Below are 25,642 nucleotides of genomic sequence, written 5' to 3'. Positions count from 1 at the left end.
GTGGAGTCTTTCGTCAGCTGGCAAGCAGAAGGGAAACTTACTTGAGGAGTTGATGAGCTAGCTTGCCCTTTCGGGGAGGAAAGCAGGAGATAAATAATAGAATGGAATCGCCAAAAACGGAATACATTATCAACAGAGCACCTAGGAGTTTGGGTTACGAAACAATTTCTGACCACACTGGCTTTTTAACCAGAGAGACAATTTCTGACCAACCTGAATATTCCATGCAGACGTTCAGATGACCATCTAAGTTTCAGACAGGAAATATTCTGAAATTTTAGAAGGCATATGCCTACTTCTATAAGAAAAAAGTTTTGTCACGCCCCAAACCCAGAGTTCAACATATGGTCGTCGGTGAAAGTACAACATCCGTTCCACACACTATTTTTCTCGACATTGCATGATTCTGCGCAGCTCTCACTGAATGGCAAACTTATTTTGGTCGCTGATTTTATCTTTATCTTGCAGTATCAGCATAACAAATTTAAAGACACTACAAGAGAGTGGCCTTTATAACATTAGAGTCTTTATTCTTGGAAGGATTAAGCATCCACTTGGGAGTCCCATAAGTAATTTTTGACAAGATCTGCAAGCAAAATGGCCATATGGCCCAGAAGTTGCGGAGATATTTAAACATACTTTCGGTTTTTCAAGTCTGAGATCAGGTTAGTCATTCAAGAAATTACACCTTCATGAATGATAGCATCAAGCTCCATATTTAGGTGCCTTCCAAAGCTTAAATGCCACCTCGTGCAGGAATCTGTCTGCAAGTATAGCAAGATTTCCCCCACGCTGCATGATACAAAGAAAACATGGAACATTGTCTCTTAGTAGATTAAAATAAGGAGTTAGAAAAGAAGAATGACGGTAATGGTAATTAATTGTTCAGGAAGCCAAGATAGAATGTGGTTTTCTACAGCACAGGCCTAACTTTAGATGCACCTAGTCAACAACCAGTATCAGTAACTCAAGAATCTCTGCTACAAGAGAAGGGATTAGAATTGAACCCTTTCCATTTTAACTACAAGACCAATAGCTTCATAGCACAATCTTTATGGATCAGTATATGGGACTATTTCAAGAATTCATTACCTCAATAATGAAGTAAACAATTTCTCAGAAAGGGAATTTTAAAAAGTGCTTGAGTAAAATAATACAGCAGGGCAACCCTGGGAAAGCAGCATGTCAAAACAAAGCATGGGAATGCATTGTTTTATGTCACTTCTTATCTGGACTATAATAAACACAAAATGATTTAACAACTACCATGTACATCCACCAAAAGAGCATCATGAAGAAATGAGTCCTTCAAATCAAGTTAGCAAATAAATTATTAATTATAGGCTATTAGCAATTGGAGAAAATAAGGATGTCATATTTGCCATTTGAGCAAACTTTCTCCACAAAGTCAATCCCATGCTTGTGGATGAAGCCTCAAACAACAACACACAATTTGCAGCACTCAATAGATCCATCAAGCTGGGTCCCCAGCCTATATAACTACTTCAGATGCATACACCATTGCACTCAGAAAACTCAGCAGGCACGAACATGAGTGCTTAAGAATTGAAACTAATTAGAGGAATGCACATAATTGTCTACTAGCCTGAATATTTATCAAACTGAGTCCCAGCTTATATATCTATTTCAGAATAAATATGTTGTCATTGCATACACCGATGCACTTAAAAGCCTCAGCCACCTTCTCCCATAGGCATGGACATGAACAGGTGCTTAAGAATTGAAACTAGTTAGAGGCATGCACATAGTTGTCTACTTGTCTGGATATTTACAAGGACAGGTGAATAAATATCAGTTAGGACATAGAAAGGTTGATAATGCCATTATTGGTTTCTTTTCCAAACATTATTTTCATGCATGACTAATAGTTTCTGATATCAACTTACGAAACCTCAAATATGGTCTAGTTTTCCTCTTAACTGAAAATAAAAGTGACAGAAACATAGATAGAACCAAGTGTACCGCAGCCTCCATCATAATACCGTGCATCATGTTTTGCTAAATAGACAAAGAAAGCTGCTAGCAGCTGCATATTTATGATACTATCATCATGTTTTTTTTTCTAAAGTGATTAATCTTTATTGAAGCAATGAATAAGAAGACAAGTAAACAGAAGTTTAACAAATTTTCAGATTTAATATGCTAAGGCATGCATTAAGGCTAAAAGCACTCCAAAGATTACATACCTCTTTAAATTCATTAAAGGAGAATTCCCTAGCCATATCCCTGCGGGTTACTCCCTCCTGCCACTGAGCAATTAGCATTGGATGGTGATGCCTGCAGAACACAATTTAATCAGTCACGATATATAACCCCATCATACCCAGACTGTGACTGCATTACATTACCTGACATCATTTAATATTTTTCCTCCTTTGATGGTATAACTTTGACAAGGGCGAAGAAAAGACAGATCAGAATTTGTTTCTGTTCCAGAGTTCAAAATAAAGGAGCAACTATCCTCACTTGCAGACACAGTGCCATAGCTCAATATGATTGAGAAGTGTAGACGATAAGCGATATCTAACCCAGCCTGTGTTGATTGCATAATTCCACCTATGAGCTTGTTGAGCCAATCAACACCAGTGCCACCAGCCATCTTTTCTTTCGGATCTTTTGACATATCACTTGCTCTGATGTGCAAAATCACGAGATCAAACTCACTTTTTTCAAGAACCTTCCCTCCAGAAAAGCCTAGCAACTTTAGTAACTTAGATGTTAATTCTTCAGGAAGCTCTTGAAGGTTTTTCTCAGAGGGATCACTTTTCGTGATCAAATCATCAATTTTTAAAACACTAAAACCAAGCTCTCTAGCAAAAGAGCTAAGATTCGGGCAAGCAGTAATTATAGCAGCTTTCAAACCCATAAACCTGAAGTTAAATAACAACGAGCTCATAAGTTTAATCAACAAAAGTTATATTAATTATAATTTACATCAATTCAGTCAAACAAGAAAATATTATTTTACCTCTGTGATACTGTTGGGATGGAAGATTCCTTTAGATTGGCATCAGCATCTGCTTCTTCATGTTGTCTATTCTAAAAGATCAGGAATACATTTGACAAAGCATACAATTAGTGTTATGTCATTTGGTTATTCTTACACAAAATGGATGGCAACTTTTCAAGGTAACTTTTCTCACCCTTGCTGCATAGAAATCATATGCGTCCAATAATTGTGCTAGTTCTCTAACCACTCTGTCATTTTCAGACTCTGAAATTTAAACCCAAGAAAATCTCACACAAAGAAAAGGGAAAAAAAGAGTCGAAACACTTTATCCAGATATTGAATTAAAAGAAATTTGTTTTCTGTCAAGAAAAAATTGCTTTGCAAACAACCATTGAGATTAAAACTACAGATGCCCCAATGAGGAAAAAGAGATAGTAGGCACCTGTTTTTACCCAAGTTACATAAAACAGATTAAAAGCTTTTTAAGGAAAATAAAAACTGAATCAGTAGAATGCTCAAATGAACAACCATTCGGGTATATACTCAAGGGATCTATCTTGGTCATCTAAACTGCATCTTAAATAGAATTCCGGTGGCATAACTTAGCACCTAGAATCAGTACATTTTAATTTTCCTAAAAGGCTGACATGAAAGGTCGTTTGGGAAGGCACATCTGCCAGCAGTCATCTCGGGCATTAGGGTGCTTTTATGAATTTATGTTATCACTTGTGCCTCTACGGGAAAGTTGCAAAAACTTTTCTGAGAAACAAGGCATCAAATCATAAAAGAACACAATTATATAACTGGATTTGGGAAAAAGAACACATTTATGCTAAAATCCTAACTTATTTGACTTCTATTAATACCTACCAATTCAATATGTTAATAGTATTTCTAGACTATTAACAAGATGGTGGTCTCAATCCCTGATTAGAAAGGTGGAGAGTTGATGTTATTATTGATAACCAAGCATAAAAAGCATGACAAGTTATGACATGGGTCCAAATTCAATATTTGTGATGTTAGACATCCCCTGTTATAACATCAGAGGCATCCCTTGAAAGGAATGCCTGGAAAATGCAGATCATAAATAGTTGGGACAAGGTATAATGGTGATCTAATCAAGCAATCACAAGAAAAAAGAAAGTCATGAACAAACTTCTAACAAAATGGTAGACAACCACTAATGCCGTATGCAGCCCTTAGTAGCCAGAATCTTCTACCTAATGCATCCACGTACCTTCCTATAATCTTAAACTTGCACCTACTTCCTAAGTGCATCCTTACTAAAAGTGCTTCTAAAGTATCCTCATCCCCACAGCCGCTCTGCTTCTAGCAAACTAAGATGCAAACTTAACACCAAGAAAATAGAAAAGAAAGCCAAGGCTCTTCATCTCAAATTAGTTCTGAAAACATTGCTTAAATGATTGAATATGTGAGGCATCGTATCAGTGATGATGTTGTTAAACAAAAGCAGAAATAATGCACCCTGAAAAAATAGAAGAGCCTAACATGGCATGACTTTGTTTAGTGCAGATAAATTTAGCCCACGCCAAGTGCAAGGAGATTCTCAAAATCACAAAATAAATGGTAGATGACATTGATTGTATGCAAGTGGATATGATGGAGGTGGCTGCACATCCACCTTATAAGCATCAACATGAAGAAAGGCATTCTTCACGTCCAACTAATTAAATAATCATTCCAAACAACAACCATGGCAATAAGCACATGAATGGTGGCCCAAACAACAAGTCTAGCAATAGGTACATGAATGGTGGTTATCTTGGTAATAAGAGAGAAGGCCCCACAATCAATGCTTTAATCCCATGTAACCACACATAAGGACAGTCAAATGATAAAAGGCAATTTAAGGTAAACCCGAGATTTACCAGAAGACAATGCCCCTATCTTACTTTCCACTTCAATAAAAACTAGAAAGAAGCCATTCTTAATTCATCGCCCCAAAAAACATGAAGGGTGATGTCTACTAGTCAGAAAGACAAGCTAGAGGTCCATCATTCTTTGCATGTTTCAGGTTTGCACTTCAGTGTGGAGATGATAGTTTTGGGATTTGGCAAACCTCTCCTCTTTCATTACTTCGATAACTGCATTCAGTGAAAGATCTTTAGTTCACTGTCTACCGTGGCATGCTCAGTGAGTGGATATTAGTTCATTGTAAGTAACTTAGTACCCTTGAAGCTTGGATCTGTACCAACAGCTCCATATTTTCCAAATTTGTAGCCAGCATGCAATTATCAAGTCCTCAGAAAGTTTGTCAACAAAAAAGAACAATTAAGATAGCTTTCTAAGGATTGAGGCTAGCTAGGCATGCTTGTTACCAACTATTTATGGCAACCGACACTCACTTCTCTTGCCAACAATAGAACCTCTTTCATTCCTTCTCCAATCCAATGGGCAGCTACCATTACCTTCTAAATCTTCCAAAGAAATCATAATCGCTTCTCCAAAGAAATCTCTAATTAGAAATCCAAACTATATTATGGCTATCCTATTCCTGATCGTTATTGCACCATCTTCATAAACTTCACGAGATAACATAAGAAACATCAGTTTACTGATAGAATCATTCAGACAAACACATTGTGGCTCGTTTTTCAGGATGGGATAGAAAGCATAATCCTTATTGTCTTTCAAAAAAGCAAGTGATTTCAAGGCGCATGACCCAACTGAAACCGGGTGAATAACCAAGCATCCACCATAACAGTCCTTTCCAATGGTCAGACCATCCGAATCCCCTCAGCCACAATTGAAAAAAGAAAGGAGAAATTTGAAGCATGGCAACCATTTTTTAACTAAATATTCGACCTTCATGCCAGACAAACAAGAAGGGATCGCTTTAAATTTAACAACTACAAGAAAAGAAGGGAATGCGAGAGGAAAAGAAAGAGGTACCGGTGGGAGGGGGGGTCCGGAGGGAAAGAAAGCCGCAGGAGGCCCGAGAGGCAAATGAGTGGAGATGGGCATGCGAGGGAGAGAGCAGAGAAGCGTGGCCGTCCCCGTATATCACCAGCGCCCGGCTCGGCTTGTCGGCCATCTCTGTCTCTCTCGATTTAAGCCCCTCTTCGAATGTACTCAGGAGACCCAGAAAAACATCAGAAATTGAGAGAACACAAACGAAGCAATTTCGATGAAGAATTTAAGAGAGCCAAAGAGATCGGATCCAATTCAATTGATGACACACACCGTCCTCGACCCAAAGGCAAGCTTTTGAGGGTTGGTCCTCTATACTGAATAGATCATGCGGAGGGATCCCTATATTGCGCCATGTCAGCCGAAGTTGGAATCTCAAAGCAAGCAAGGCCGGAGAGGAACGAAGCGGAAGTAACGGAACTCCGTTGGTCGGGTAAGGAGAATCCAATGCAGCTTTCCACCGCCGCTGCGGCGGCGACCGCGGATAAAGGACCCGCATTAGAAAGCGTGGCCGCCATGATGATACGCTAGTCTGAGTCCGAAGAGCATAGTTTTTAGTCTTACCATAATGTGCCCCGGAAAATAGATTTTATGAGACTTTTGTTTGAAGTCTTTGATTTGGTATTTATAAATTTTATTTAATTTATTTTCTCCATCTAAATTTATCTTTCTTAATTTTATTTTTCTTCCAATTCAAAATATTAGTACTCCATTATCTTTGCTATTTTAGATTGGATTCGGAGCAACGGTCTGAATATGGTCTCTTCCATCTAGTATCATGAGCGATTAGCATTAGAACCATCACAATCTGACCTGTGGTCTAAGCAGCTAATCATCCAAGCACTCCAGTAGCTCGACCAATTCAGTGTCTGAGTCAGACTGTGCATACCATATACTTGTACATATTTGTGGGTCAATGGGCCAACTAGATTAAACTAAGCATAGGACAAGTGCATCTAATAAATTAATTGGATATCGTCAAGGTTCAATAATAGATTCAGATGGGAAAGATTCATTTATCGCAAGTTTGAAGGTATAATCAGTTAAAAATAGTAAATTAGATGAACAAAAAATAACCGACTATTTTGAGCTCAGCCATAGCTGGACTCAAAAAATAAAACTCATAACAAATTAAATTTGTAGCTAAAGAAGTCAAATATTGAATAAAAAACTTAAAATCCATTTTAAGCCACACCAAAAAAATGAGCGATCAAGTCTTGGCTCCATATTATATATATTATAAATTATATCAATATGAATTAATTAAGTCTTATTAGTGTATTTGTTTATTCTTTAAATCAAGCTATAGCTTCTGGAATTGAACTAAATTCGATTCTAAAAAAAATATGAATGAGGTTTGAAATAATAGTAAACGAATTAAATATCTCATAATCAAGCTCGAATAAACTTCAATAAGTCATAAGTTTGGTAAGCTGGAACCTTTGATAAGTTGTGAAATTCAAAGTTGCTGGGAATTCCAGACTTCCAAAGAAATCTCACTTGGAACAGAATGTATAATCCCTGATTAAATGCTAGATTACCTATTGCTCTTTAAGTTAAGAGTCCCACTTTCCACGGCACGCTAATGGCCCAAGGCCCAAGATCTTCTTTCCAGCCCATCTATTGACTGGGAAATCTCGAAGCAGCCCAAAGCGTTGGCCCAGTCCGACCTGCAGCCCTAATTCGTCTCCCAAAACCCTAGGCAGCCTATCCCGTATAAAAATCCCTCCCGACCATCACCACTCGTTTCCTACAGGGAGTAACCTCGGCGGCGAAGGAAGGAGATCGAGATCCCGTCCTCTTCCTTATCGTTCGATACGCATCCTACGGCCATGGCGGAGACGCTGGTCCTCAAGGGCACCCTGCGCGGCCACTCGGGCCCGGTGACGGCGATCGCCGCCCCGCTGGATAACTCGGACATGATCGTCTCCTCCTCGCGCGACAAGTCCGTCCTCGTCTGGCACCTCACCAAGGACTCCCCCGCCGCCGCCGCCGGCGAACCCGGCGGCGCCGCCTACGGTGTCCCCCGCCGCCGCCTCACTGGCCACTCCCACTTCGTCCAGGACGTGGTACTCTCCTCCGACGGACAGTTCGCCCTCTCCGGCTCCTGGGACGGCGAGCTCCGCCTCTGGGACCTCGCCACCGGCGCCACCACCCGCCGCTTCGTCGGTCACACGAAGGACGTTCTCTCCGTCGCCTTCTCCATCGACAACCGCCAGATCGTCTCCGCTTCCCGCGACCGCACCATCAAGCTCTGGAACACCCTCGGCGAGTGCAAGTACACCATACAGGACGCCGACGCCCACACCAACTGGGTCAGCTGCGTCCGCTTCAGCCCCAACAACTTCCAGCCTACCATCGTCTCCGGCTCCTGGGACCGCACCGTCAAGGTCTGGAACCTCACCAACTGCAAGCTCCGCTCCACCCTTACCGGCCACGGCGGCTACGTCAACGCCGTCGCCGTCAGCCCCGATGGTTCCCTCTGCGCCAGCGGCGGGAAGGACGGGGTCACGCTGCTCTGGGACTTGGCTGAGGGGAAGAGGCTCTACTCGCTCGATGCCGGGGCCATTATTCATTCTCTCTGCTTCAGCCCCAACCGCTACTGGCTCTGCGCCGCCACCCAGGACAGCGTCAAGATTTGGGACCTCGAGAGCAAGTCCATCGTCCAGGATCTCAGGCCGGAGACTCCCACCAGCAAGAACCAGGTATCGTATCAGATCCATGGTTTTTTTTTTATCATTTTATTGTTATTTTGGAGTTAAATTTTGTTTTTTTAAAGTTTTTACTGTATAAAGATTGGATTTTTATTGTTTTCCTCCTCACTTTTTAATGTTGCTAATGTTCTATTTATTATGTTTGGATTTATTATGGGCTGTTATTACGCAAAATTAACGAGCATGAATCAGATATTATTTTGTTGGAAGCACATGTATGATTTGCAAGATCTGGTTGTTAACATGATTTTCATTTTTGAGCACGGTGGGATATTTTCATATCCCGGCGACAAAGTTCAGCATAATTATTCCTTGATATTTAAGTCTCCCAGTTTTTGCAATTAATTTGCAAAGCAGGATCTTATGTAAATTAAATCGCAGATCCAGGATTGATTTGCTCCTTTCCTTGGTCTGGGAAAATTCTGTTCTTTTATTACATAATTTCTGTTCAATCAGTTCTTTTGCCTGATTTACCTTGTTTTAAGTTATACATTTAGTTGCTTAAAAAAAGTGCTTCTATGATTTTTAAAACAAAAAAACTTTTTTGAAAAAACTAAGTGTTCGGTAACATGATCTGAAAAGTGCTGCTGGAAGAAATAGTCATAAGCATTTTAGGAGAAGATAGAAAGCCTTCTTCTTCTTCTTTTCTCATAAAGGAGAAGCAACACCGATCATGCCCTAGAAGTCTAGAATGGTTAGGGATCATTTCCAATTCCTTTCTTGTATCCCAGCACAATATCATACTTACAAGGCACGGTTAAAGCTTGAATATTTTACCACAAGATAGAAGTATCTATTTTTTTGTATGTCCACTGTGGAGAAAATAGTTAGTTGATTGGTTGTGTGATTTACTGTTGGGGCCAGTAAACAGTATTAGTTTGAAGTATGTATGGGAAAAACGTATTTTTTGATATGATAATAGAGCACCTATTCAAAATCCTTGTTTGTGAAGATGGTAAAATCCAAAGTATCCTTATACTGCTTGTTCTCATGTATTTAGTTCTGCGGTAATAATGCCTTCTCTGCAATTCTTAACAAGGTTTTAATTTTGGCTGAGATATTGGTTTATATTAGTATTGGGCAGGTACTATGATATGGTATAATTTATATGTTGGCTGTCTATTTCCTGCTACAAACCTATATCCGATGTATTGGCCTATATGATATCAAAATATCGTTAAGATTTTCTGATTTGTTTTTAAGGTAATATTTTAATTATTAATCATACAAATCAGCTGATACATATAGAAGTTAATCGATGTTTACCATATTAACCAAGATCTCAGAAATCTTGGTTCCTAAATATTGGCTGAGAGTTTCAAGTTCTTGGCTCTTTCCTTTGGAAAATTTGCTATATATGGAGACCACAGCTAATGAATGGGTGACTACGTGGGTGCTAATACAATCCAATGCCTTGGATATTTGAATGTCATCCTATCCGGCTTCTTTCTTTTTGGGGTGGTGGCTGCATATATGACCTAAACCCTTATATTGTCTGAGATAAAACCTTGTTCTCACTTTGGATGATTTGTGTAACCTAGTACATATGGCGTACCCCAGTGCATACGCCCCAACTAGGTTTTCCCTGAACCTCCAGGGGTAAAATGGACATAAAGCCCCCTATTAAACCTCTTACCTGCCGTATATGGGGCACCAAAACCCGGTTTACACTCATCATGGGTGTGCACTGTGGTACTTGCAGCACTACTCCAATCTCAGCATTGGGCACTCTCCAAGATGGCCAAGGTCTTGGCATTTTAAAATTTTGGTTCTTATTGATATTGAATGTAGAGTAGTATTTTTTTTAAAAAAAATAAATTGAAAAACTATTATTCTGTCTGTATGTACTATATGCTTGTTTGAGAAAAAGCTTTTCTCTTTCTACATTTGCAGATTCTATACTGCACGAGCTTGAGCTGGAGTGCTGATGGGAGCACGCTGTTTACTGGCTACACTGATGGTGTTATCAGGGTGTGGGGCATTTCTCGTTATTAGAAGGTAGCAGTTATGTTAGAGGTTTTGGTCTCATTTAACCTTTTTGAAATGATGTTATTCAAATGGGATGAGTTATCTGGTTAGCTTGTATTTGTCAATTTTGACTCAAGTATTTAGGCTATGCTTTTGGAAATTTGAGGTTATTCTTGGCTCTATCTAGAATAGATCTTTGAAGTTGCAGGTCCTTTCCAGACAAAGGTGTTTCTGATGCCTTCTTTCCGAGAAGCCTTATATGGAAATTTTTCACTGTTCTTATTTCTCTTCAATACTGTGGCATGCTTTAAGTCTGCATTGTAGAGGTGTTTACGTGGTAATGTTTGATTTTGATTGTTCGTTGGTGCCTAGCTTGATTGTTACCTAGTCTCTTACATGTCTTTATCCCATATGCATGTCAATTCCATGCATGTAGTAGCAATATAAATCCTTTCATGCCCAAAGACCAGGTTTTGTTGTGAAAATTATTCAAAGTGATAATTACCATGAAAATCTGCAGCTAACCATTTGCATTAATTTAGCCTCAGGCTATTTGGTACAGTGCTCTGATGTAATTCAAGCCACTTTTCCTAGGACCAGGTAACAGGCGTTCCGTGATGAAAATCTTGTTATGCTCCGTAAAGTTCTTAGCGGATGCTTATAAATGATGAAAGATGGACAGCATAATAGCATTACTTATACCTCTTGCTTTAGTCGTGCCTCCTGTTAATTCACATTATCATTACTTATGCCTCTTGCTTAGTTCTGTATAAAATATGTTTCGATTTAGGTTGATTGAAGTAGTTTAATCAGGAACCATTATCACTATTTCAGTGGCATTCAATTTAAAGATTTCATGTATCTTTCAGAATTCAGACACTACTGCAGGTTATTTAGGAACATTGCAACAATTTTCCAGGCTACAAATGGTGGATAACAACTGGTAAATTAGATTTAATGTAATTGAATATATCTAGAGATTCAGTATGGGTATGGCCGTGTGTTGCCATGAATCGCAACAGATTTGCGTACACGTCTGAGCTTGGCCGATCCCCGAGTTTAGTTCTCATTTCTTATACCCAGGCATGGCTGCAAGAGCAGGCATCTCAGCTAGTTGCGGGTATCAGCGGTAGTTCAGCGTGCAAAACGTTTATCTTGCTCAGCTTTTGCCCGTTCTGCGCCCCTATTTCTTTTATCTATACTGCTTCAGTAATTTGACTTTCCCAGTATTCACTAACTATAATTTGTTGCTATATGAGTTATTGGAAATGGATGGGGAGGTGGTTGCTCGATTCCATAAGATTAATGAGGTGGGTGACAACTCCGGAAGCGCTTCAGTTATCAGTAATATTACTTGGTCGCAAGCCTTGACGCAAACGCTTCAATAATACCAGCCATGCGCATTTAAAAGGTGGCGTCCCAACCAGAGCCCTGGCGGTAGTGGTTGATGCCTTCCAAGTTTCTAGTTTGGAATCTCCTTCTAGGGCCATGATATCTCAACTTCTGTGAGAGATTTTGGAGGCAAATGCAGTGAGATTGACATGAATTGATGGTCTGTGGAAATAGTTATGGGGATCGCTTTAAAAAACAGCACCTCTGAAGGTTTTCAATTGATTGTATACATGAGTTAGATGATCGGTCTAGTCCAAAGTCCTATGAGGGAAAAGATTAGTGAAAATTAGTAATATCTGGCAAGAAAGCAATTCTTTCGGCCAAGTCAATTTGTTTTGATGTTCGCATGGTGGAATGAAGAACAGGCTTTGCCATGAGAGATGAGATAACTTTTAAACGTTTAACTCTTTTCATCACAATCGGAATAAAGTTTTTAGCGGAGAATAGCGTTTGTACATGGTGAAAAGTTCTGTGCAATTTCTCTGTTTTTTTAATTAAAAAAAGCAACAGATAACTTAAACGTACCATAAATAATCTAAAATATAATAAGATATTGCCTATCAATTCATAAACTAGTATGTGTCAAGAAAAAAAGATCGAACAAATATGGCAAACAGTTTCACTAATTGGAAAGATAGAACTTGTTTACCCAGTTCAAAAGCATCAAAACATGATTTTCAGCTTATCTGAACCAAGCCAGCATACGTTTATTTGCCAAGAACTAAACATTAGGTTGCCACCCACATGCTAGCAATATTTGCATGCATTCATACAGAGGTATATTGTATGCATTCACCATCATATCCAACTTCTACCAGTTATCTACAAGATAGAACAAACTTAGCTTTCCAACTTATCCAAGATCAAAAGGGAACATTAGGTTGCCACCCACAGGCCTGCAGTATTTGCATGCGCTCAATTCTTCCAGATGACTTGGGAGCACATGTTCATCTTTAGAATCCAACACCTGCTGCCCAAGCCTTTTGCAGAAGACTTTTTGGTGATTATCTGATTATCTACTGCCGAACACGCCCACCAAATTCTGAATCAGAGTGTTCTGTTATTCTTGTTGCTGATATTCTGGAGGTAGAAGTTGCTGATATTTTGGTCTGTTCTTCTTAAGGAGAAGGTAAGTGGTCCAGTACCAGAACATGAGTATCCTGCCCTGTGCAATAATCGTATCCCTGATTCGACTATTTCCAAAAGAAAGCCTGTCCAGAGCCTGCCATAGAGGAAGATATATTAAATAATGTTTCATTACTGGAAAACAGATTTCTCTTCTGAGTTAAGATCAAAGAATAAAGGAACCGAAAAACCTTAAGCCCATCAACATCCATAACTGCATTATTTTGTTTTCTTTTGGTTATCTTTTTTAGGAAAAGACAAGAAAATTGGACTAAGAATGCATACTGAAGTCTATTGCTAAAAATTGTCACCGCACTCCACATTTATTACTGCACATTCAGGTTTATAATTTTAGTATAGGGTTTAATCAGCATCTGATGGCTACAAACTTCTTCCAGCTAAACTATTGGAATTTTAGGGATAGGTAGGTATTGAAGAGTCCCAGTAGTTGAGGAAATATTATTAATCACTGCAGGAACGCTGTTAGCTATACCAAAAGTAGATTATAGTATTGTTATCTATATAATCATTTTCTTGTGATGGATGTATACATACCAGAAAAGGTGATTTTAGCTTGTATTAGCAACAGTTTAAAATGCTATAGAGTTTCTGAACACTATGAGAATATCTATCAGATCCTTAATCCCTCCAATCAATGCTCCTCTGCTGTGCTGACTAGTGATTAACAGGGTTCAGGTCTCATAAATAAGCAGAGACACCTTCAGGCGTCAAAGTATCTAAGTCCTGATGCCATCTTAGTGCACTAAAGCCCATTCAAGGATTTGGTCTTGATTCCTGAGAGTGGTCTTATGATAAAATAATGCCATTCAGATGGAAGATGTGACTGGTGCACAGATCTGGTCTAACATTACTTATTCTAGGCCAGCCATTTCTACTCCAACAACAGAGTGACTGAGAAAAGCCATCAAGTTCTCACGGTATCTAATCTTGTTGCTATGTATGATCTATCAGTATCTGTAAGAACAGTTTCAAGTTCTCAATTGACCTATTTTTATCTCACTTTAGCCCAAAAGATATTGTAATGCTGTTGAAAAAAGACTACAACATCTATTGATACCTGTTCTCCAGTTTGTATATCAAATGAATGTTGGTGCTCGAATTGGAGCCCACTAAATTCATTGATGCAGAGCCCCTGAAAAGCCCTGAAAATGACAAGAACAAATAATAATGCTCAGACAATCATCACCTAGATGACCACCTACCAGCTCACAAATTCATATATTATGAGATATACCATCTTATAAGAGAGACTTGAGGGATCCATCGAAAAATCGCAGGCGTATTCTCAGCATTGACATAATAGCCCCCAAAGACGATGAACACAGTCATAAGGGATGGCCCCACGGCCATTGCTGCTTCAGTTGTAGGAACCATAGCCCCAACAGTAAGACCCATTGCTGAAGCAGCAAATGACTCCATTGTCACAATGCCACAAAACTTTGCAAATCTGAATTCCAAATTCCATGTCAAAGGCTTTAATGAACTTGGCCAAGTTACTGAAAAAGATATCAAATGGCCGAAATCTCATACAGGTATGTAAGCATATCAAGCTAGGTGCCAAATTTCTAATTTTTGAGTCATTAACTTTTTGCTGACAAGGTGAGCAAGGCAAAGACGCGAATGGTAAGATAGTCCCATGGAAAAAACTCAAGGATAAAGTCAAAATGAATATATTTGAAGAATAGATGATGCATTAAGAAAGAGAGGTAGAAAAGCCGGTCGAGATGGCATGAGCTCGTGCAAAGCTACAAAAAAAAAAAAAAGGCAGAACCCAATGAAGATGGTCTGGGTTGTGTTGGAGTCAAGAAAAGGCCTAAATAGATACCATTTGGAGGGAGTGGAAAGACCATCAAATAGATGCAAACAGTATAACATGACTTTAAAAAGCCATTATGAATCTAAATGACAAATGGTTGGGAAATGACACTTAGCATGCAATTTATAGCTAGGATCATTGTGCAAGAGAAGTTTATGGCGTTCTTATAAGATTGACTCATATGAATCCAATGTTGCAATAATGGAAACAATACATAGTTTACCTGGATAGAGTAGGATGCAAACGAGCCATGGGATAGACAACTGTCCCAAACATTAACGGGAATGCTGCTCCTATTGGGATTTCAGCCAGCAATTTAGATAGCAGATATGGACCCAGTGCATATGAACCCTTGGCACGCTCTCTGTCTACTATTGCACGTTCCTTTGGAAATACACCTACTGTCTTTGTAAGGGCTGCCATTGCTGTGTTTATTGCAGCCACCTTTATACACACACATATATATATAAAACAAAGAGATACATATCAATGCTTAACACATTATGAAAATTTTGAAGTGCTTTACTGAGTATTTGACAAAGGAGACTACACTACCATAATCAATGATTGCTACTACTATTTGTTGGCAAGTCATAAATTTAAATTCACTGAGAACTTTTCAGATGAAACAACAAATGTACTTAATACCATTATTTGAGGAGGATAACTGAAACATAAGAGAGACCATATATATCCATGTACTTAGTGGTTAAATGATATGTAAAATTAGCTGAAAAAGATCAACTGGTGCCACAAAGTTTGTGAAAAATGTCCAGTCACAAGGGTAGAGCAGCAAAAAATTGATTGAAACATCCAATAGGCTTTAAATCACAGCTTTCATCAATATAAGAAAAAGTTTAACTTACAAACAAAAAAGAGAATTACCATGCAACTATCCTCCAGTGCCAGCAGATGGAATAAAGTAGTAGGCAGGTTCTGTACCTAGTCCGCCAATTAATGCTGAACATAATCCGTTGTATGATTATCTAAAGATGCTCCTTCTATGGCTGTACATTGCCATGTTAATTTGTAACAAATTAGCTTTTCAATCGGTAGATTGGAAATAGCATCCAAACTTAATATCCATACTAGGGCACTTTCATTGCTCCTTCTTAGGTCCAGTTGTTTCATTGAGAAAACCTATGCCTCTGCAGGCATCATATTATGTTGAAGTATTAAAAGTTCTGCATCCTGCTAATTAATTCAACATTCCAAACAATTACATGACCACTAAACTCTTTAAAACCCAGATCAGTTGAGGAGAAAATGGAAACGTCAAAGCTACTTCACTACCACATTAGTTCCATATATTGTATACCATAATGCAAAGGTCCCTTCCTCAGAGCCCCTTCCACCAACTGATCAAGATTTATGAACAAAAGAAATTTAAGATGAACTAAAGGAACTTTCTTTGTTATGTTCCAAGCACCAAAACCTTAATGGAGGCTCTCCTTTGAGAACATTCTCACTTCTTGTCCAATTTTTCCCCCTACAGATGAACTTTTCCGTATACAAGACAAACACTAGCAATATAAAAAAGGAGGATGTCAGGGGGGCAAAATATTGGCTTCTATATAACTAATGCTCAATCAAGGCTTTACACTGCTATTGGCATGGGGTATGCCAGCCAGTGGCCAGCAAGGCATGTGTTGTGCCGTGCTACACCAATGTGTTCCTTGGCATAATAAAAGAATATTTTTTTAAAAAAAAACTTTTGTCTTATTAAGTAATATCCACCGTATTGACTTGTGCCAAACCAGCATGGATCAATATGGGTCGGCAGACCTGGTGCCTGGCATCAACCCAGTGCTGAGTGTCGGTGCCGGCCTAGTACAGTACATGCCCATCAGAACTTGACACCATGTGCTTAGTCAATAGGTTAAACCTTTATTGATGCAAGAGAATAGTAAATAGTATATAAACATTTCTATTTGACAAAACAAAAAGCACTCTGAAGATTACAAAACATCCAATATGCCCTGCTTGCCAAATGTTTCCTGAAGGTGAAGAGTGAAGACAATCAGGGTCTTTCAAACAGCATAGTCAAGTTACCGAGCTCACATTTTGTCAAAAGAAGTCACAACTGCCGACTGGCCTTTATATGCTTAGTCCATGAAATATAGATTATGCACCCAGATGACAGCCTAATTGTAGATGAAAGTTGAATCCCGTTGTAAGAAGAAACAAACAAAGCCACAACAGCTTAAAAGATGCTAATGCCATTTACATGTTTTTTTCCCCCTCCATTGGAAGGTTAGGCAACCAAAGTCAAGAAGGAAACTCTTTTAAGGGCAATGCCCACCTTATCAAGAATTAAGAACACACAATGTGAAAGAGTATGCCTCCAACAAATCATAGATAACTACTAGAAGAATCAAAGAAATAGAGATCTTGAACATTTAACTGACAAACAAAAATTTGAGGGGAATGTTAAAATATTGATTGCATATATAAGAACAGTTAAAAAATTATTAAGAAAAATATCACCAAATGTTCATGTACGAGACACGCAGAACACATTGAAAGTGACCGATTGCAACTTGAATTCCTTTAAATAGTTCCGATTCCCGATTCGCTAAACAGAAGAGAGATTCCAAAAGAGAGGGCTTCATCGGGAGGCTCGCGTAGTTTGTTACGTCAGCTCCAAAAGGATAAGTTGCATGTCACCTTGAAACTAATTCTTGATTTGTCTCCTTCTTGGGTTTAAGCTACTCTGAAATCTGTTTCTACGCTTTTACCTAATCTTGAGATTTCATTGGCAGAGCTGATTGACTGGGAGATTTATTTTCTCACTCTAGCCACACATGATTTTAATACTGCTTCATGTTGTTCTTGATAAATCTAGAAAGACACTATTGACAGGCTAACTCAAAAGGAAAGAACATGAGAGAATTAAAGGATATTATCAGTCGCGAGATTGGACTCACATGGTTTGATTTGGTGCTCGAAAGAATTTCCATATTTTAGAAGATTAATAACTGTTTGACCATTGTAGTATTTAAGCCACAGATGTTAGAAGACATTAAGATTCAACACATAAAAGGTGTCAATGCATCTTTAATCCATTGAACAGACACCTTTAAAAAAAATAGATATAAGGCATTAGGACCAAAAAGCACAAGGATGATGCATACCTGAAGAAGTCCCATCCTATCTTGTATTGAGGTCTGAGTTCTACCCATTCGCCAAAAGACTGATCCAAATATGATTGCTGATGCAATAGACATTCTTGTCCTAACTTTGTTTGTAGGTCCATCACGAGAAGCCTGAGCATAACAGAACCCTTGAGTGCTGATTGAGATGAATTCAGAAGGTGATTATAAAATAACATGACTATCAATTCAAATTGCCCAATTAGCAGAAGGCATAGATAAAAGAGTTTTCAAAGGTTTATTCATATAGAATTATAGACGGTGATGACACATTACAAATTGTTACGAGACGAGCAGTTATAACTGCATAAATGGAATACCTTCTTTGGGATCTGTTTTTATACATTGACTTGATGTACCTTGAAACTTGCAACAATGATCTGATCCTGATTACTATCTCATGGTTATCCTACTTTGGACGATAATGTGAGGAGTTCATGATATAATGTCATAGCAACTATATGACATTGAGCAATAGACCTGATCCAAATCATTCAGGATCGATCTTTCATCATCTTTTCTTACTTAACAGTCCACATCCTTCTTTGTACTGAGCTTTCTCAAATCTTCGACAACAGCATATGATTTTTAAAAATATATATATTAAGCAATAAGCACACAGTGAAACTGAAACGAACAATAATGAATGACATTAACCTGCATCCATGCTCGTTTAAGGAGTAACCGGAACTGCCTCCACCAACCACCTCGCTTCTTAACTACAGATTTCCTACGAAACTTTGATGGAACTTTGGAGACCTCCCATTGCATAATTGGACTAGTACACTGAATAGATGGAGTGCTTTTAGATAACGCATCAACAAGATCATCAATCCTTTTCTGGGAAGAATGTACACTTTCAGCTGAGCTATAATCAATTGATATGAGATCAGCCAAAAACTCAGCAGGGTTCACATGGTCTGGACAATGATACCTGATACAGCAGCATCCAAAATGTCAAAAGATTGACTGTACTAAGTTAATATAACAGAAAGTCAAAAACCACGAGGTATATGCAACTATAGAAGCATTTTTTTTGATACCTGCTGTAGTTAGCATGCAAGAATAAGTCAGCAAAACCTAAACTTAATTTAACGATGAGAACAAACAACATTTATTAAGAAAGCCATGATGACAATTTTACAGTCGATGCATCTTCATCTTCATTGCATTTATAAACACAGGGGAAAAGAACCAGAATGACATGCAAAAGAGTGAGAATGAAAATATAGGATAGTAAACACACTCATAAAAAGGCTTTTTTTCTCTGTCTGAGTGGACACACTCATAAACAATTAGTAAGGAAAAACAATGAACAATAGCCAAATCTATGATTGATATATAGTGCAGTTAAAAGGGTTAAGGAATCATTTAAGTACATTTATTTCTAATGTGCTAATGAGAATGCATTTGCTCCAACACTTTCTTCTCAAATTTCAATTTTATAAATTTCAAAATGTCGGCAGCAGAGAAACAAAATTGATACTGCATAAAAACAAGATATGGTTGCAATACATGTAAGACAAAGTAAGTTGTAAAAATATTTTAAGCTTTGAAACAATGACAGGGTGGAAAAAGTGGAAAAGTAATAACCCAAATTTTGCGAAGTATGTCAAAGGTTCATCTTTTGCAGGACCCATGTAAACAACAGCCCCCTCTGATAACAACACAATGTCATCAAATTTGCCATATACCGAACTTCTAGGTTGGTGTATAGAGCATATCACAGTATGTCCATCTTCTGCAAGCTGTTGAAGAGTTTCCATAACCTTCTCTGCCTGGAATGCATCCAGACCTGCATGAACCACAAACAATTCTGTTGGCATGCACAGAATCAAACAGACCTACCATAATTGACTGGTTTGAAAAAATGTGAAAAAAAGGTGATAGTACAACCCTGAGAGATTAAATGTCAAATCTAGCTCCCCGTCTGGTGAAAAAAGTAAACAAAGAAACGTTGGATTGTTCTTTGGTACTTTAAATATTCAATCAGTATCTTTAAATAGTACAAAAGTTTAGTCCAAGATGGCAGTTAACTCACACCTACATTGTACAACTAACAGTTCACACTGCTTAAATGCAGAGAGCTAATGCCTGCCATGAGCTATGTCTGCAAATATGAATTGATATAAAGGTATTGACAGAGAAATACATATCCATGGTAACTGCGGGTCTCAATGTTGAGGCTCTCATAAGACCGGGACATGTTTAAAGATTATCCAAATTGTAGTCTTTTCTTTCTAAACTTAGTGGATTGGTAAGATTTTCTTCTTCCTCTTGACTGTGAACTTGATGAAAACCTTACCATCTAGCTGCTCCATCTTCGCTCCAAAACCTTGCTGTCAAGTGGATCACTAGATCTGTTTACTTTGAATGCATTGGAGCAGAGCATCCTATAATTGACATTATGTTGCTACTAGAGCATGCTCCAGAAAAGTAAAAGCATATGTAGATGTATGGAAGACTTCAATGGGAAGAACAAAAGGAATCAAGGAAAAAATATGGGAGCATCACTTTTTTATTAAGGAAATTCTACAGTTGATGTTTATCCAACCTTTTCATTTTAAGCTGTATTGAATCTTATAGTAGTAGATGATAAGAGCTAAGTAGGAAAAATGACTGGTAGTATGTTGCATTTTTATGATTCACTTTTAGTTATGTTGCATTTTTATGATTTATTCTTCAGCCAATTTATCTCCAACATCTTGAGTTAAATATTTCACCTGAGCAATGGATCTATCTATATAAGAAAAGTTTTGAAATTATTTTTTTATATCAAATAATGAGCACCACATCATTATATATAGTTTTAGGAATTTCTGATGGACAGCAAACTTGAAAAAAGTAGAAACAGGTTGGCAATGATGCCTTTCAAATACCAGTATATTATTTTCGCAGCTGAAATTTGAATATGATAGTTATCTTGACATATCTGATTCTATTTAATTATTTTCTTTACCTTAATCATAGGCTCGAGACATAAGATATACTAGGTTAACCCCACCTCTACCCTCCATTATCACGCAGCTGCTACTATGTAAGGCCCACTTGCTGTTTGTTTTGGGTGTACCAGCAGCATTTGTAGGAATTGCCAGGCTGCAGTCACATGTATGTTGACCACACCTTCAAAATCAAAAAGCCTAACCTCCAACCTAGAATCAGTCTTTATTTTCACCTGACCAATTCATCAGCAAAAAAATAATATAAACAAATCTAAAAAGTTCACATTGCAAGACAATGTGTGAAACTATACCATGTTAGTGAATCACATGTTCTATTATTTGTTCAAACGGATGGCTGGGTTTTAAATTTTTTTTCCAAAAGTACATATCTCTAAAAGAAATGTGTTTAGTTATTCATGGACCAATTTGCTAAATGGTGATAAAGAAGCTACCAATAAGTTATTTGGAGAAGACAAAAAGTAATGATGTTGGTGAATTGGTGATGAAAGCACAGTCGTACCAGTTGTAGGTTCATCTGCAAAGATAGCAGATGGACTAGCAATCAGTTCACAAGCAAGTGACAGACGCTTCTTTTCACCACCACTAATTCCACGGACTTTTGCATCACTAACAATAGAATCAGCACAGTTGACCTTTTGATGAAGTGAAAACATATTCAACAAAAAATAAAAGAAGATAAGTACAGCTTGTACCCTGTATCCGTTATATGGAAATTGAAAATAATGAATTATAAAAACTAGAATTTGCTAAAGGAACATTTTTCTCACCCAAAAACATTTATTTCCTCATTAGCACAGGTCTTTTCATTTTCAATCAAATAAATGGAAGAAAAAAGTCTGACCAACATGACTTGCAAGTTCTAGTATTGATAGAAAGAAATCAAATAATAAATAGATAATGAAAAGTCGAGGTACATTTTAAGAGACTTTGACGAAAGAATATGCATTAAGCTGAGAGTGAAAGGAGCTTGTTGCAACAACTTCACAAAAATTTTGATATATTTAATGATTTTTATAAAAAAAATCTTTTGAATCTTAAGGGTTTAGTAGGTTTTGGTTTGGTTTAAGTCTCAGTTGAACAAGATGGGTTGCAGTTTTGGCCATTTTTGAAGTTTTTAATACTATACAGATTGATCTCAAATTCTCAATTAATATTCAAATATTTCAGTTTCAACTTCTCTTTTGGAGGTTCAGAGAAAACTCAAGACATCGGTCAATTGGCTTCCTTGATTGGCCAGTCAACTTTCCAACCTGAAATGGACCGCCTGATTTATCGACTGAAGAACCAATTTTCCACCTTAATGCATGTCTTGAGTTTCAGTATCATCGCAGTAAACTAGCCGAAACTTCTATTATATGCATATGACATCAGTCACAGTCCTTACTCCACCAATTTATCTTATTTTTAGTGATGATACCAAACTTACCAAGCCCAATCGGAACAGGAGCTGGCTCACATACTTATCCTTCTTCGCTGCTGATAATGACTCGGGAAGCTGGAGCTCAGCAGCAAGTGACAATGTTTCCCGAACTGTCAGCTGCGAGAAAAAAAGGTCTTCCTGTCTCACATAAGCCATCCTGCAAAACCACATATTTGCTTTATTCCGAAAGAACTTCACCAAGGCAACTCACTCTGGTGAAAATTTCATCGTTCTTAAACAATCTAGAAAGGCGCACTGACATCAAGATGCTTGGGAACTTACTTATCACCTCCAGTTGTTCTTGGCCGTCCATTGACATCTAGATGCCCGGTAAGACGCAACCTGGGGGACGCTGCGAGCTGCCCGGCAAGCACATTGAGCAATGTGGTCTTCCCTGATCCCGATGGCCCCATGATTGCAAGTAACCTTCCTGGCTTGGCCTCCCCGCTCACATTTGTCAGCAGAAACCTCACCTAAGAAACACATCATACAATAATAATAATAATAATAAATAATGACAATAACGGGAGTGTCCACAATATTCTTAGCTGCCCAATTGTCCATCTCTCCCCCTTGAAATTGACAAATGGAACGGAGATATAAGAATGAACAAATTATCTTACGATGAAAGAAAAGAAGCCAAAATATTAGAAAACCAGTAATTACACTGAAACAAATAATTCTACATAAACTTAAGGTATTGGACGAGATTTGCAGTATATTAAAAGAAAGGAAGTATTGTTAATATTAGAAGAAATATCATGCATTCACGAAGACAATCAAGAAACAGCTCGAGACCTCGTGCCAGGCCGGAAACAATGTCGGGACGGAACAAGTTAGAAAAGCTACGGCTCTCATGCTAACCTGCACAACCCTACAGGAGCACGATAGCGTGACAATGCACTCTGGACTAGCTTACGCGTGTAGTGAGGAATCCGAAATATGGACAGAATAGTTAGGGGGCTTCGTCGCCGCCGGCTTACCGTTTTTCCTCGCTTGTCGGAGAGGGAGCAGGTGACGGCACTCCACCGGATGGTGACCGGAAAGACCTTGCCGGAGTCCGGAACCTCCTCGTCGTCAGCGATCTTCCCGGCATCCTCCGACTGCTCCTCCTCCTCCTCCTCCTCCTCCTCCGGCGCCAAGGCGGGGCCAGGACCGGTAATTGCCCGGAGGAAGAACGCCGCCGCCAGCGCCGCCAGGAGCTGGCCCAACCCTTTTCCACCGATCACCACCACCATTTCTCTCTCTCTCTCTCCCTCAATCCCTCTCGGCTCTCGCTCGGTCGCTCCCGCTCTATTTGTGAGAGGGATAGCTCGGCAGTCGTCGCCGCAAAAAATGGGATGCGGGCGGAAACGGTGAAGGATTTTATCCTCTGCAAACCATAACGTGCGGCCACAGTCGCTTGTTTGCTTAATAAGAGATCGGTCGAGTTAATGGGCCCGGCGAGCAAATTAAGTTTAACGGTCCATTTTTTATTCGGGCTTGGTTTAGATATGTGTCATGCCAAGAGTTGGCCCATCAAGTCAGGATGCTTCTCACGGAATAAAAATGGCAAAAGCAATGTTGTGTGTTGTCGCCTTTTTCTTTTCTATAAATTCTTGAATTTGGTTAGGAAAATATGTTTTTATTTTTTTTAAGTAGCTGCCAAATTCCTGTGTGAGAACAACATATTGATGGGACCTTATGCAAATGAAGACTGTGAGGTGAAACAAATTTGTACAATATGAATAATATCATGCACCACTGGAGAGTTTGCTTTTGAGAGATGCTTGTACCCCAAAGAAATTATTGCCTAACAGGATATAGGATCAAATTCCGCCGTCACAAAAACCATAGGGCTTGGGAGCTAGGAGATCAATGGGCATTGTAGAATTGAAAGGTAAATTTACGCTTATTTGGTAGTTTAAAACAAATGATGTTGAGGATTGTGTGAACATTCGACTTGTAACAGGACATGTATCCAATTGACGGGCATGAATACTAAGTTTGGAAGATGGATTGAGCTGCAAAAATATATGGCATTCAACACGTAAATTTATATGGAATTTTTAAATAATTAAACTATCCTTCAATGATTTTGATGGGCAACTTCTCTCCAAGACTAGGGTTTTGAGCTCCAAATGCTTGTTCTTTTAAGCCTCGTGCATGTCTTCTAGTAGGATAATAAGCTCATCTGGCGGGTGGCTAGATTTGGTTCGAAATTGGTATTGCATGCTAGACCAGCTTTTCTTTCTTGTCTCCTTGAAGCTTGGGCGTCAGTTTTTTGGATCTTTTTCCTGCAAAAATTTTGTTCACGATTAAAAAGAAAAGAAAGACATATCATATGAGTTGTGCCATGTGAAATATAATATTAAATATAATTTTTATTTCTACTGCATATGATATATGAAATCCAGAGAAGTTGGGCATATGCTATACGAATATGAATGGAATGCATGTTGTTGCTGGTGGTCCAAACCGAGAACGATTGGCACAGCAGTGTGAACGGGGTTCTGTTTGAGTTGCCTTGGTTGGTGTTGATTGCGCTCCACCTTCCACCGGGAAACCTGCAAGCAAGCCTCGCACCACCACTGGGGTAGTGGGGGCCCTCCGACGATCAAGTCAGAGGAGATTGGAGGAGAAGGAGAGATAATAGTAGCAAGTAAGAGAATGCTCTGGAAGTTCTTGCTTACCCTCCCCCTTTTCCCCCCAGCCGCATATATACCAGGCTGGGGGGTCCTTTTGGGGGGTTGGTCATCGTGTAGCACGATGGAGCTGCCACTGACATGGCCGTTACAGGGCGTCGTAGGGCAGCGCTGGGTACGGCCATGACAGGGCGTAGTGGAGCTCCGCTTTGTACGGCTGTTACAGGGGATCGTGGAGCAGCGCCGGATACGACCGTTGCTGGGTGTAGTGGAGCAGAGGGCCGCGGCGTGCCTCTGGGGAATAGCCTGTCGTTGTCGAGAGATGCCCGACTCGGGGTCGGTCTGCGGAGACGAAGATGTCCGACTCGGGGTCGGATTGCTGGATCAAGGGGCTGCCGACTCGGGGTCGGGCTGCGGAGCCGAAGATGTCCGACTCGGGGTCGGATTGCTGGATCAAGGGGCAGCCGACTCGGGGTCGGGCTGCGGAGCCGAAGATGTCCGACTCGGGGTCGGATTGCTGGATCAAGGGGCTGCTGTAGTCT

General features: G+C 39.2%; 3 protein-coding genes across 5 annotated transcripts; 1 reads left to right on the top strand and 2 right to left on the bottom strand.

The window, feature by feature from the left end:
- Nucleotides 1–509: 509 nt before the first annotated feature.
- Nucleotides 510–6,429, bottom strand: LOC103722988 (uncharacterized). The gene is made up of 6 exons (XM_008813757.6): nucleotides 5,888–6,429; nucleotides 3,165–3,235; nucleotides 2,990–3,060; nucleotides 2,370–2,891; nucleotides 2,208–2,298; nucleotides 510–792 (listed from the first exon to the last, which is right to left on the bottom strand). Exons 1-6 carry the CDS (start codon nucleotides 6,027–6,029, stop codon nucleotides 706–708), a joined length of 984 nt encoding a protein of 327 aa, XP_008811979.4. The 5' UTR covers nucleotides 6,030–6,429; the 3' UTR covers nucleotides 510–705.
- Nucleotides 6,430–7,633: 1,204 nt separating this feature from the next.
- On the top strand, nucleotides 7,634–11,414 carry LOC103722987 (small ribosomal subunit protein RACK1z). 2 transcript variants are annotated; one of them, XM_039128632.3, is made up of 3 exons: nucleotides 7,634–8,610; nucleotides 10,513–10,617; nucleotides 11,188–11,414. In XM_039128632.3, exons 1-2 carry the CDS (start codon nucleotides 7,738–7,740, stop codon nucleotides 10,612–10,614), a joined length of 975 nt encoding a protein of 324 aa, XP_038984560.2. In that variant the 5' UTR covers nucleotides 7,634–7,737; the 3' UTR covers nucleotides 10,615–10,617; nucleotides 11,188–11,414. The 2 variants fall into 2 exon arrangements, with proteins under 2 accessions (XP_038984560.2, XP_089786911.1); XM_089930785.1 differs by lacking the exon at nucleotides 11,188–11,414 and having other exon boundaries at nucleotides 10,513–10,747.
- A 1,170-nt stretch (nucleotides 11,415–12,584) lies between these two features.
- On the bottom strand, nucleotides 12,585–23,874 carry ABCG7 (ABC-2 type transporter family protein). Of its 2 annotated transcripts, XM_008813755.5 has the most exons (11): nucleotides 23,460–23,874; nucleotides 22,759–22,949; nucleotides 22,483–22,633; nucleotides 21,556–21,688; nucleotides 19,687–19,888; nucleotides 18,751–19,027; nucleotides 18,076–18,207; nucleotides 15,165–15,385; nucleotides 14,360–14,572; nucleotides 14,183–14,267; nucleotides 12,585–13,201 (listed from the first exon to the last, which is right to left on the bottom strand). In XM_008813755.5, exons 1-11 carry the CDS (start codon nucleotides 23,712–23,714, stop codon nucleotides 13,040–13,042), a joined length of 2,022 nt encoding a protein of 673 aa, XP_008811977.3. In that variant the 5' UTR covers nucleotides 23,715–23,874; the 3' UTR covers nucleotides 12,585–13,039. The 2 variants fall into 2 exon arrangements, with proteins under 2 accessions (XP_008811977.3, XP_088578171.2); XM_088722045.2 differs by lacking the exons at nucleotides 12,585–13,201; nucleotides 14,183–14,267; nucleotides 14,360–14,572 and having other exon boundaries at nucleotides 15,161–15,385.
- Nucleotides 23,875–25,642: the final 1,768 nt, after the last annotated feature.

This window comes from Phoenix dactylifera, chromosome 5, assembly GCF_051530095.1.
Source record: "Phoenix dactylifera cultivar Ajwa chromosome 5, Ajwa_hap1_PhDact_Kaust_v1.1, whole genome shotgun sequence".
NCBI classification, from domain to species: domain Eukaryota; kingdom Viridiplantae; phylum Streptophyta; class Magnoliopsida; order Arecales; family Arecaceae; genus Phoenix; species Phoenix dactylifera.
Note: the sequence above shows the minus strand (reverse complement) of the source record. Positions and strands in the feature narration are given on the sequence as shown.

What these genes read in the sequence shown, in the direction of transcription:
- LOC103722988 (XM_008813757.6), bottom strand. Translation starts at nt 6,029, where the DNA reads ATGGCCGACAAGCCGAGCCGGGCGCTGGTGATATACGGGGACGGCCAC. An exon ending in CCGGACCCCCCCTCCCACCG is followed by an intron (nt 3,236 to 5,887) that starts GTACCTCTTTCT and finishes TTTAAATTTCAG; the next exon opens with AGTCTGAAAATGACAGAGTG. An exon ending in AAAATATTAAATGATGTCAG is followed by an intron (nt 2,299 to 2,369) that starts GTAATGTAATGC and finishes TGTGTTCTGCAG; the next exon opens with GCATCACCATCCAATGCTAA.
- LOC103722987 (XM_039128632.3), top strand. Translation starts at nt 7,738, where the DNA reads ATGGCGGAGACGCTGGTCCTCAAGGGCACCCTGCGCGGCCACTCGGGC. An exon ending in CTCCCACCAGCAAGAACCAG is followed by an intron (nt 8,611 to 10,512) that starts GTATCGTATCAG and finishes CTACATTTGCAG; the next exon opens with ATTCTATACTGCACGAGCTT.
- ABCG7 (XM_008813755.5), bottom strand. Translation starts at nt 23,714, where the DNA reads ATGGTGGTGGTGATCGGTGGAAAAGGGTTGGGCCAGCTCCTGGCGGCG. An exon ending in ATAGGATGGGACTTCTTCAG is followed by an intron (nt 15,386 to 18,075) that starts GTATGCATCATC and finishes GTGTGTATAAAG; the next exon opens with GTGGCTGCAATAAACACAGC. An exon ending in TTGCATCCTACTCTATCCAG is followed by an intron (nt 14,573 to 15,164) that starts GTAAACTATGTA and finishes TTTGGAATTCAG; the next exon opens with ATTTGCAAAGTTTTGTGGCA.